At 41.7% G+C, this 13,544-nt stretch overlaps 1 protein-coding gene across 2 annotated transcripts in view; it reads right to left on the bottom strand.

Annotated features, from left to right (window-relative positions):
- Window positions 1–13,544, bottom strand: part of piezo2b (piezo-type mechanosensitive ion channel component 2b) — a 143,091-nt gene that overhangs the window by 60,757 nt on the left and 68,790 nt on the right. For both annotated transcript variants that reach the window (XM_080439410.1, XM_080439411.1), the window contains exons 14-16: window positions 11,583–11,703; window positions 9,493–9,686; window positions 2,453–2,601 (exon numbers count right to left, since the gene is read on the bottom strand). In XM_080439410.1, coding sequence (XP_080295536.1) covers window positions 2,453–2,601; window positions 9,493–9,686; window positions 11,583–11,703 — 464 coding nt within the window. The remainder of the gene's footprint in view (window positions 1–2,452; window positions 2,602–9,492; window positions 9,687–11,582; window positions 11,704–13,544) is intronic.

The raw sequence follows: 13,544 nt of genomic DNA, 5'->3' as shown, positions 1-13,544 counted from the left end.
AAAGCTAATGGAACCTAATTGGAACCATCCACAGTCCACCTCTGAGACACATAGGGTGTAGACAGACAGAAATGGCACCGTCCCATATTAAGCATTAGGGAGGACCCATATATCGTCTCTGTCGGGTGGAAACCTCATATGTCCAAAACTGTAACTTTTCAGGATTCCAATTCAAAAACAACAAAAGTAGCAGATCTACAATCTCGAAATGCGGCGAGTGGATAGGCTACTTTACCGGTACATACTTTTGTGTGACGCTGTAGTAAGATCAAGATGGGCATTAATTTACGAAAAAACTAAAAGTTAAAATATGGAGATAAGAGGTTTCTGTCAGACAACAATGATATGGAGATGAGGTAGAAAAAGCCCTATGTACTTAATTGCACGACAAATAGCTATTTTTAGCTAATCAATAAGCTCACAACGCATCACTGTGTGTCATGTTGCGAGCTTGTAGATCTGCTATTTTAGACATAATATATTATTAACTCTCTCAGTGCCACGCCCCGAGATATCCCGAGTTTTTCCCGAGTACCCTCCCTGCCAGCACGAGAAATCCCGAGTTTTTACTTTTGACTGTAGTCGCGCGCTATTCTGCGCTATTCTGTTTATTTTTCATGATCACTTTCGCTTCCTGACTCCTTCAGACTCATTGGGTTCCGGTTTCATGACGCAGATTCCGTTTCCGGTTCTCATTTTTTTCCCGCGGTCATTTTCGGCCAGAATAGGGAAAGTCACGGTTTTTCACGCGGTATAAAAAACGAACGGAGAGGTCCACGTCTACTCTCTTTGGTCTGGGTGACGATCAGTCATCGTAGTCGTGTATCACATCGTAATTTAGCCCGATCAACGATTGTCGAAAATGTCAACATCCGGTTATGACCGGATATGACGTGAGCCTGTTTGGGAGGGGGCGAGTGAGCCAGCGAGGTCATCAATGTGTCGATTTGTTGCTCTCTACTGGTAGAACTGTAATATGGGTTTAAAAACCCAATCAGATAATTTATTTGAATGAAAAATTACAACAACAAAAAAACGCAAATTGCTGGCACTGGGGGAGTACTTAATGAAAATACTCTTGGCAGTGAAAGAGTTAAATTGTTCTTTTTTAACATTTCTGAAAATATATATTTTTTTTCATGTAGATTCTTCAAACATTTCACCTATTATGGCCAAAAATGGGGCCATCAGTTTGAAAGTGGTTAAGATTGTCAGGTGCAAATATAGTCATCTTACAGTATGTTCACTTCAGGCTAAACACTGTATTGCAACTGCACGAGCACTGAGTCACCTACTGTTGGTTTAAAAGTCTTTCCTACTGTTTAGCCATGGAAAAACTGACTTACTGTATGTGCTGTACTGTACTGTACTGTATGCCACCAAGGGGAAAATATGGGGACAATTTATTAAGGTCACCTATCAAGAGGTTTGCGGAGTACTTGAAAGATTCGTATAATTTATTTATTAATGTATTCGTTTTTTACCCCTTTTCTCCTCAATTCAGTCGTTATGCCAATTAATTCCTCCCCACACAGATTTTCTCAAAATTTCAGGGACCCTCATTTTGCATTTGGCCACAGATCCCCATCTGATATGAACTTTTATTTCAGGACTACAGTACACTGTGAAATCCTCCTTGTACGCTCCAGTTGTACATTCCATTTGTACACTCTCAGACCTAGAAGGTCTTCACGGAGAAGGCAGCCCAGGTGCTCATCCAGGCTCTTGTCATCTCCCGCCTGGACTACTGCAACTCCCTCCTTGCTGGTGCTCCGGCATCTGCCATCCGACCTCTGGAGCTTGTTCAGAAAGCTGCGGCTCGTCTGGTGTTCAACCGCCCCAAGTTCTCCCACACAACTATCCTTCTCCGTTCTCTACACTGGCTCCCCGTAGCGGCTCGCATCCAGTTTAAAACCCTGGTGCTAGCCTATAGGGCAGTGAAAGGAACAGCTCCTCCTTACCTCCGGGCTATGGTCGATGCTTACACCCCTGCCCGACCACTTCGGTCTGCCACCTCGGGGCGACTGATTGCCTCATCACTCAAGGGTCCTTCTGGCCGATCTACACGGTCACGACTTTTTTCTGTTCTGGCCCCACAGTGGTGGAATGAACTCCCCACTGATGTCAGGACAGCAGAGTCACTGCCCATCTTTCGCCGCAGGCTGAAAACCCACCTCTTCAGGAAACACTACCCTTCCTCTTCGCCTTGCCTACTTGTTGTTAACTAGTTGTAGGAACTCTTGTTTTATTGTTGTATTGTTTTATTGGATCTTGTTTAGTCGATACACTTATTTGTTTTAGCTCTTGCTCATTACTACAACATACTGTATGTACTAGTGTCCAGTCATGTCTGATGGAGCGCATGCTTCTGTTAATGTTAAAACCTGTGTACACTGCAAGCCAACATGACTGAACGCCACTAGAAGCTGAGGTTAAGATAACCGGCACTCACTTCTCTTCATTCATGCCCGTCATGTTGGACCAGAAGGGCAGTGACGTCTCAAACTGGAAGGTGTAGACCAGGATCAGCACCAGCATGGTGTACATCACCACCGACATCCAGAAGTACTTCAGCATCCTCCGCCAGTACTCGTAATGCACCTGCGGAGGGCCACAAAAACAAGGGCCACATTTGAAAAGTACGTTTTTCATTAGGAAGGTACCTGAGTAGACACTAGACATACCCAGATGTGGGACAAGGACAAGTATCTTTGGCCATGACAAGAGCCGGTAGAATTATCTAAATGCTCAGGAAAATTGCATCTGTGCTTCCTTTCCCATCTCCCTTAACCACTTGCCCTAAATAGCCGATCTACAAGCTCAAAACACATCGTGATGTGATGCGTTGTGAGCTTGTATATCTGCAATTGTTTTAGCTATTTCTGAAATATTTGAATATTTGCCCCCAAAATAGGGACACTAGGGTTCCTGTGGTTAATACAAGCAAATGTGAGGTAAAGAACTAACAGCCACTGTGGTGGTGGGCTGTTGGTTTGGAGATAAACAGGCTTATTATATACACTGCCTATCCCAGCCTTATCCATGAAAATGTAGGCATACTAGTTCACACTTATTATCAGCACATTTGAATAACTTTTCAGCCTTTGAGTAAGCCTAAATCAGCATACATTTCCACAAATGGGACGTAGAGCACGCACATACTGTACATCCACTGTGGTGAGCAGGTGCAGGACAAACAGAAAATCAACATAATAAATAATGAAGTCTGCACACTATTACTTGCTGCCACTGTTTATTGCAAGAAATATTTACGAGTAGCCACAAAGTTGTAAGTACCGTTGCAGAGCTAATAACAGTCAGGATAATGCATTATTCACATTATTTATTTGTCACTGTGCACCCTGCTCCAACTCCAACAGCCCTTTCAAACATTATGCTAATGCTGCAATCCAGAACTGTAATAAATGAAATGTTATTTTAGCCAATTTGTATGGTAGACTATGGTACAATAAAAGAGGTGGTCTCCCAACTTTTCCATGGAGAAATTTAGACCCTGGTGTCTAGGGATTGTATTTGGAAGAGCGGTAAACGTTTGGTCTTCCACACAGGAGACTTTTCTTTTTTTAACCACTACTTTTTTTGGTTGCACTTTTCTTTCTTTTTTTCACATGATGGTTAATTAAAAAGCTAATTTGTTGCATCTGAGCAAACCTCTGTGGACATTCCCTATTTTGTGTTTGGTGTGCGAGCTTTCCTTTTGCCCTTTGGGTAAAAGCCTGCCCTTGTATTCGACCTCCCACCATCATGTATTCTGCCTCCCACTCTCATGTATTCAGCCTCCCACCTTCATTGCTTCATACTCTTTGCCAGAGCCTTCACAAGTTGTACCCGCCTCCCCACCTGGCTCTGACTGTGAACATGAGTCCATGCCCTCCACTTGCTCTCTGCCACCTCCCCACTACAGGCCAAAGAGCGGTGCATGGGGGAGTGTTTGTTTTCCTTAAGAAGGAGGTCATGCAGGGAGGATATAAGGTATGCAGCTCTCTGCAGGAGCCAACTAAAATGCCCCCTCGAGGTAAGCAGCTCTTTAGGAGTAAACTTGGGGCACCTCCTTGAGGTAAGCAGCTCCGAAGGAGTAAAAACCTAGCACCTCCTTGAGGTACCACAGCTCTCTGAACACCTCCTCAAAGCAAAATCAAGTAAGCATTTCAAGGTGTTGCAAGGTGCATGGTTCTTAAAGCAATAGGACACTTTGGTAGAGGTTTGGGTAGTGTAGTTACCTTGTCATGACGCAACTAGTCCAACTGGCGAGACATGGCACTTGATAAGGTGTATGACATTATTATCTTGAATACAATCAAATCATATCAATAGGGATTCACGTTGAAAGCCGAGGAGGATGAAAGACACCAATTTGACTCCCATTTAATTTTAATGTGAAATATGACTAGACTATAAGCTAGGCTGCCACACTGTATGTTTTCTTTTTCTTTCAATTCCAACCATGGTAATGAAGTATGAGTTTTCTGCTGGTTTTGGCCATGTTAATATTGCCTACATCAAATGACATGGAAAGAATGCACGTGGCAAAGCATCGAGGGTGTGCAGCTGGTCCATCTTTGAAAGTCTGTTTTCACCGTCACTGACCCACAGCAGTTACAAGGGAGATGCGACGTGGTCTTACGTAGCCAGGGGTGGAAGAAGTACTCCGATTTAAGTAGCGATTAATTTGAGTAAAAATACAAAGGCATTTACACCAAAATATACTTAAAGTACTAAAAGTAAAAGTACTTATTATGTACAGTAGGATCATGTCCCATTTCATAAGTTTTCCAAATGTATCAAAATCTTTCAAAGACAGCTGCGATACGATGTGTTGTGAGCTTGTAGATCAGCTATTTTCGAATAGACAAAGTATAAAATTGGGTTGTCGTGGAGTGAAAAAGTACAATATTTGCCTCTGAGATGTAGTGGAGTAAAAGTATAAAGCATTGAAAAAATGCACATACTCAAGTAAACTAAAAGTACCTCAAAACTGTACTTAAAGCTGCACTATGTAACTTTCTTCTTCTACCCCGGATTATAACCCGGTTTCCTGCGCAAGTGCTGACATTTTTACCATTGAGATAATAGAGCCTGCCTTCTTGCTCAGGGGATCAATTGAATCTTGACCATCAGGTCAACATTCGTGCCAGATCCTGTGTCGAGATGAGACATGAACTTTGATACAATCTAAATCTAGAAGAGCAGGGAGACAAAATACAACCACCCCAATTGTATAAGTTATATTGTATTAACATACTCTACCATGATACAGAATGGACAAAATTACCTTTTATTCATAAAACAAAAGTTATACAGTGCCGCTTTAAGTACACTTGAGTAAAAGTTACTTTCCACCACTGTGCAGCTCAGTCAGACTCTGTTAGCACCATAGTTCTTTTCCTAACTTCTTATCCTTCACATCTTTCCTTGACCTCATGACATTTTCCACGAGGCCTAGGAAAAGTGGTTAGGAAAGGAAAAAGGACATCACTTTTTAGACTATTCAGGTCCAGCAAGAACTGCTGGGCAGAGCAGCAGGCAGAGTGAGAGAGAGAGAGAGAGAGAGAGAGAGAGAGAGAGAGAGAGAGAGAGAGAGAGAGAGAGAGAGAGAGAGAGAGAGAGAGAGAGAGAGACACACACACACGGGGGGGGGAGTGGGGGACTGATATAGACAAGGAGTATCCTCTCTCCCTTCCACACATGGATACGTATGGACACGCACGCACACGCACACACACACACACACACACACACACACACACACACACACACACACACACACACACACACACACACACTGCGCAAGGTTAGATGTTGACAGAAAAGGCATCTGATAGGAAACACATGTAGTATCCACTACAGCAGCTGGGTCCTGCTGTAAACACACACGCACTCACGCACGCGCACGCACACGCACACACACACACACACACACACACACACACACACACACACACACACACACACACAATATGGACCCCAAACAAACAAACAAATGTGCAGTTTGTCAGTACATCCTGGTCGCCTGGTTGTGTAAGCAGAGCTATCCACCACTGTGTGCTGCCTTCACACTGGCAGATACAAACCTACAATCTACCATTCATTTTCAAGAATGATGAAGAAACAAAGACACACCCAACGTTTGTAGCTGCTACAAAATCTACAAAGCTCCAATACAAGTTGATCTGGCTTCAGATGCAGCTACAAAGCTACAAAACCACCAAGTGTTGTCTTTAAATCGAATAGATCAATTAACTGTTACACACCTGTTGTTTTTAAATCGAATAGATCAATTAACTGTTACACACCTATAGATTATGTATACAGTAGGCCTGTCACAATTATTACTTAATCGCCTAATCGCAATTATTTGAGATAATCGTAATTATTTTGCATATTCGTAATAATCGATTACCATGTTGAAAATGTATATATATTTTCAAACATTTAAAAAAAATAGTGGAAATAGCAGATCTTCAAGCTCAAAACATGGGCTATTTCCACTATTCATGTTTTTTTATTCATGTTATTCAATTTCATTCATGTTGTTGAATTATATGTTATTTGTTATATCTGCCCTGTGCACCTTTTGTTTACGAAGCCTAAAAGCCAAACAAAAATGTAATTTTTATTCATAATGTTCAACGACAGAAATGCAATTAAATTGTTAATCGCAATTATTCGAGCGTCAATTAATGGTCAAGTAAAATGTCATAATCGTGACAGCCCTATGTGTACAAACATTCTGCACAGTGTGCACACACAGCACACATACGTTGAACATTTTGATGCATGAACGAAGCACACATGCACCCACTGTACATTATTGTTGGACATTGTTTGACAGTATTGCTGCTACATTATTCTTTATTATTATTACAAATAATTTCACTTTTATGTCCAAAAAACCCTAGAGTGTCTTGAACCTTGAACGATGTGCGGCATTTCATGGTTTAGCGACACCATGTAACACTATGTAAATATAAATCTGTGTTGGATAGGGTGATATCGTGCTACGGTACGTGACCTACGTACTCTTTGATTTTAACAGCCTTTTAATGTACAAAATTGCACAGCGTTATACGCGGTATAGAGGACATTTGTATTAAGGAGGATTGTGTTTTATGGTGGGTGCGGATATAAAACAGTCAGGAGTGTATCGTAGGTTATGAGCTGGTATGATTACACCAACTTTATGGGCTCCGTAAAAACGTCAACGTCAGCAACTTGTATCTTTGAGAAATCGAAATTGGAAGCCGGACAACATTTTGCCTCAACGCCTCAGAGCATTTTGACCCTGGGTGTGTGTGTGTGTGTGTGTGCATGCATGTATTTTTGTATTTTTAAAAAAACTGCCGATTTACACGCTCAGAACGCGTCGCATTTGCATAGAAGATTGTTGACAATTTACTCCGAAATGAAATGTAACATTTTCACACATCTTCCTCCTACTCACACATACAGTGCTGTCCAGAACCACAACAGAAATAAGCCCTGGGCTTCATTATGTTTTATCCTCTTGACAAATATTGAGCAACAGGTATGATGCCCTGTGGGCAAGGCTTATATTATTTACATATGTATTATGTACTGTAGATTTTTCATAAATTAACGCCCCTACTTGATCATCAACGCATCAAAAGTAGTAGATCTACAAGCTCGATTCACGTCATGTTTTGTGCTTGTAGATCTGCTACTTTTGTTATTTTTTTATTTTAATCCTGAAAAGTAACAGTTTTGGACATATGAGGTTTCCACCAGACAGAGACGATTATGCATTTCATCAGATTCACCTGCAGTACTGTGGTGGCCCTATCGTAATTTCTGTGTGTGTGAGGGAAGCTGTGTTGTGCCTTGCTCAAGGGCACATTAGCAGTGGTTCCCTGCCAACCTGCAGTTGCCAGCTCACAGGAGAGCACACGCTCCTGACAGAACCAGTTTATTACTCTGTGCCCCGAGGCCGAGCTCCCACGGTTTGCATACCGGTTTTAACATTAATGTGTGTTTGTTGTAATGTTATCTCAACGACGAGGTCTCAATGAGCAAGACACATTTCCCTAACTGCCCTAGTGTAGCGGTTAGAGCGTATACGCCTTTCATGCGGAAGGTCGTGGGTTCGAACCCTGCCTGAGGACAACATCAGCATCCCTATTCTGGGCAACGATTGGTGAAGAGATTTGGTGTAGAGGGGGAAAAGAGCAAACCAAGTACAGAGCCAAAGGTCAAGTTTAGTATTGAGGTTTTGAGTGGTTAAATATATGAAAATGTACATTAATGTGAATCCAACATATTAAAAAAGATAATATGTTAACACAATTTTATACAATACGTAGTAGAGGGTCCCTGCTTCATCTTTCTGTCAGCTAAGAGGTCCATGGCCTGAAAACACCTGCCATAAGGCCATGTGCAAGGTGAAAAATTACCTTATATTATTATCACTATTATTTGGATATTAAATAAATTAACTCTTTGACTGCCCTTGACTCGATAACGCGTCAATTGCTAGTTTGTCCAGTTGGCCGTCGACGCGTTAAGACGCGTTAGTGGATGCTTGGACAAAATTCAGGGAACATCTCCGAGAGGGAGCCTACAGTATTTAAGGCCAAGTTTAACTGTATTCCATTTGTTGCAATAAATGGTTATATCTACTTTGACGTGATTGTTCCTGACTGAACTAAATAAAAACTAAATAATAACTAATCTATGATGACTAAAGCTATGACTAAATATACTGACAATTTCGTCGACAAATAGAAACTAGACTAAAATGTTAGGGAGGGACTAGTGGACTGTGAGCCGTGCGGGAGAAATGCGGGGCCCTGTGCGAACTCGCGTGCGCGCGCCCCTGTCCTTCGCGAGCACGCGCAATTTTTTGGCGGTTTTGGGCGGATATTTCCGAGTTTTTGGTGGTTATTTGCGGTTATTTATTTTTATAACTCTTAATAAATGTGATTCTGTTCATTAAAAAAAAAAAAAAAAAAAAAAAACTTTTTTTTTTTTTTTGCGGGGCTCCCCCAAGCGCGGGGCCCTGTGCGGCCGCACCGTTCGCACTACCCTTGGCGCGGCCCTGAGTGGACAAGTGATTCAGTAGAACTAAGACAAGTCATTTTATGTTTGGATGCGTGTGGGTGTCGTGGCCCGAAAATAGCCGATCTACAAGATCACAACGCGTCGCAGCGAGCTTGTAGATCTGCTATTTTCTGCATGCAGCCAAGTACTGTATAAATCAGGCATTACGACGCCATCACGGCCCGCCAACATACATTTTAGTCAACTAAATCAACTGAAGATTTAGTCAACTAAAATCTTCTGATATTTAGTCCAATAAAACTAGACTCAAACTAAAACATTTCAGATGACTAAATTATGACTAATTTGGAATTTTATTCCAAAGATTATGACTAAAACTAAATCTAAATTTGCTGTCAAAATTAACACTGTTACACAGCACATGCTTGGGTTGGTGTGTACTGTACTGTACTGTACCTGGTACAGCGCCACGCAGAAGAGGAACATCATCATGTAGATGATCTTGTACATGACGATGCGTCCCTCAAAGCTGACGAAGAAGAACATGCCTCCGCAGATGTAGATCCAGTACTTGACCAGCAGAGCCATGACCATCCCTCCCAGCACCTCCATGATGTCTGGTTCCTTGTCCTCGTCAGATTCCCCCTCCTCTATAGACACACACACACACACACACACACACACACACACACGCACACACGCACACACGCACACACACACACACACACACACACACACACACAGTCGCGCACACATGCACAGACATGCATGCACCAACAGAATTGTATGTTCATCTCTCACATGGGAACCAGGGCATTAACAAAAGGTAGAGGTTTCTGAACCGACAGTATCATACCCACCACGATGCATTGTGCAAACAGCCAGAGCCAACCCAAGTTCAGGTACAGTATAACATTAACATGGATTGCGTTTAGGCATTACGTTATTAGGTATGGGCTTTGGCATGGTTACGGTCAGGGTTAAGAATGTGGGAGGCTGGGTTGCCAGTGAAATTAGATGACCACACACACGCCCGGATTTAGAGCTACCTAATTTCTACGAAATTTGTTACAAATGAGGTACAGGCAGCCGGTACCGGTGCCCGGAGAACGACCATAAATAGCAAGGCGACAAGGGCTAGCAGAATAACAAGAGCCGGTTTAGTATTCAAAACCGTTTTTTTGAGGGGGAAATGAAAAATGATTGAGCGTGTGGGTTGACTACCTGCGGCTAATTGAGTTGACAAATGATCACAGCTAAAGCCTACCAGCATTTGGCGTCTTCTTTTCAAGAAGCCCCTGCATGTGCCGCAAGTAAAATTAACATACTGAACATACCATGCCTTATAGAGCAAAAGTTATTCTGCGCATAGTTTATTTTACATCTCACATTTCTTATGAAAACAAGACCTTGGCGTTCACGTTCCGACCTGACAGTCAGACAAATCTGGATTTGATGAAGTTGGTGAATTTCTCATTTTTATTGCCCAGAGAATCATTAGTAATTCATCACTGGAGATGTATTGCCAGTTTCGGGCTTTAGCAGGGTTCATTCAGACTTACAAAATGTTGTACTAATCAGACTTGGTACTCTATTAGAAGATGTATAGGGGAGGTTGGTATGGGTCAGGTGAAAGGTCTGGTAGAATAATCTGGGGCTCTAATCTAAAATGACACACAATAGGACCAGAATATGCCTTTTGCTTTCTATTTGTAAAACTGATAGAAAAAAGATTCTCATCTCAGTTTAAGGGTAGAGTCTGTTTTAACCACTTTCAACCTGGAATCCCTATTTTGGGCACATTCTTATTGTTCAAAAATTGTAAACAAAATGGTAGACCTACACGCTCAGAACACAAACGCGGCGCGTTGTGGGCTTATAGATCGACTATTTTCACTATTCTTATAGCTACAGTGATGTTGTAGTACATATCGTCTCGGGTCGTCGGGTGGAAACCTCATTATGTCCGAAACAGTTACTCTTCAGGATTCAAAATCCAAAATAGCAAAAGTAACAGATCGACAAGCTCAAAACGCGTCGCTTCGCGCCGCGTTTCAAGCTTGTAGATCTGCAACTTTTGATACTTTTGTGCGACGCTGTAATATGATCAAGAAAGGCAAAAAACGCAAACAGTTAAAATATGGAGATGAGACGTTTCTGCCCGCCAGCAACGATACGAATTGGGAAAGGGAATCAACATCACGTGAGTGTGTTGGAGGTGCAAACAAAGCAGCTTCTTGCGTGGATTTGGCTCAATACAATACAATACGTAAATACAGAAAAATATATCACTGTATGCGATCCGTCTCACAAACTCAATGCTGATACCTGTGTTGTTGTTTGCACGTCCAACACAATGGCGGGTTCGACCACAGCCCGAAATTCCCACGTGTGTCTCAAAAGAAGTTTTGCCTGACACCCGTCGTATGAAACAGACTTTTTTAACGGCAAAGAAAACCAAGGAAGGTCAAAATGTACAGTACAAAGCCTTGGATTTCTACTTGTATTAGTGCAACTAAAATTCATACTGTGGTGTGCTCCCCTACCCTTCTTCTTGCTCTCCTCTACGTGGACATCTGAGAGAGAAACCTCCTCTTCCTTTAACTTGTCTTCTCTCTCCGTCAAAGTCTGCCTTAACAGCAGCCAGAAACTCAGCAGACACAGGATCTACACACACACACACACACACACACACACACACACACACACACACACACACACACACACACACAGAGAAACACACACACACACACACGATAAATTCTCAGCGCAATAAACACACACAAGCATCTGCAGATAGTAAGTGCTTAGACAAACCCATAATCTGGAGATCAGAAGAGAAAATGTGTTGGTTGCAAATAAGCTTTGAAGCATTTAAAACCATTGAGAAAAATTACTAGTCGACGTTTCGGTTGCTAGATTTTTCTCTGATTATAATTAGCATAATTATAATGTACTGTAAAGTGCTAGGGGCTAGACAATATATCAAATATGATATATTTCTCCAGTAGATGATATCGCCCAGCTTCTATACCTATAATAAAGTTGTTTTCTGTCTGTCTGTTTGTCTGTCTTTTAATCACACCCACACCCCAGGTTGGATTGGCCTGAATCTTTCCATAGCGGTGCGTTATAATCCAGGGAAGGCCATTGGCAACATCTTTTATGTAACTTTTAACTCTTTTGTAATTTTTTTATTTAGAGTTGGCAATTATTTTTACAGCTTTTTTCTCCCTTATTTAGTTGCTATGCCAATTAACCCTTCCTACACATTTCTGCGTTGCCAGTTCTGTTCTCAACGTCTGGTCCGCGGACCAATACCGGTACAAATGGACCCTTGCAGGCCTGCAACTCTAGAGCGTCCAAATGGAACCAAATGGACCCTTACCCTAAGGGTCCATTTGGTTCCATGTGTACACTCTCAAGAGTTACTAGACCCGTCGTTGAGAACCAGTGCTGTACTGGCTCACCTGCCGATAAGGAGCCTCCACCGGGAGGAGGTACAGTAGCGCCTCCTTCTCCAGCCGCAAGCAAACAATTCATCATGTCATAGTACTGACGTTACAGATGAGTGACATAGAGTTGTGTCTGAATTCACTCCCTACTCACTATATACAGTACATGTAGTATACTATATATGATTTAACCATGTAGCACTCTGAGATTCCCTGTGAATGAAAAGTCTAATACAAATACAATTTATTATTATTACTATATAGTAATTATGCCTTTTAATAACCCCCCCACAAAAGTAATTTTTCTCATTTTCTTTTTTTTGTCTTTTTCTTTGGTGGCTCTGCAAAAGCCTAGCCTCCCTCATGTTAAACAAGGGACCGCCATAATTGGCTTTCTTAAGAAGCTTTCCCACCGCAAGATAAAATATCTTACATTTTTTCCTTTTTTTTTTTAAATAACATGATGTTTATTGGGTTTTTACAGCAGAAAAACATACACATAACGTCAGTCGCTGGAGTCGCTTCACGTTTGTTGCGCTGCTGGTCAGCGTTGGTGAACGTGATGTGAACGCCGCCTCGTTTGGGATTTTCTAACTGACGGAACGCTTCATTCGTCCGCGTCCAGAGCTGATCTCCCAAACCCGCTGGACCCATCAGTGGCAGACTGCAAGTAGGCCACAGGAGTAGGCCTACCTACCTCCCATAATCTTCTTCAAGTTTCTTCACATAATGTTTTATACTTTTTGAAATATTTAGATTTAATCATTTACAATAATAGCTAAATACGTCATAGACAACATGAAGTCCGAGATTGTCCAATTGGAGCCATGCCGTTTCTACTGTATGTGGATTCTGAGATATCCGCATACTTTCCTAGTTTTATTCTTCTTATTTTTATTTTTATTTTGTTTGTTTTTCCGTTCACAGTAATATCACCTTAAGGGGAAAAACAAAAACAAAACAAAAATCTAGGAGAAAAAAAAAAAGTTATTTACAGTGCGGCAGAAAAAAAGCCTTTAATTTCAATTAAAAAGAAAAAAAGAAACCAAACAA

Source organism: Gymnoscopelus braueri (assembly GCF_963280865.1).
Source record: "Gymnoscopelus braueri genome assembly, chromosome: 10".
Classification (NCBI taxonomy): domain Eukaryota; kingdom Metazoa; phylum Chordata; class Actinopteri; order Myctophiformes; family Myctophidae; genus Gymnoscopelus; species Gymnoscopelus braueri.
The sequence above is the reverse complement of the archived record's forward strand: the minus strand, read 5'-3'. Positions and strand labels throughout refer to the sequence as shown.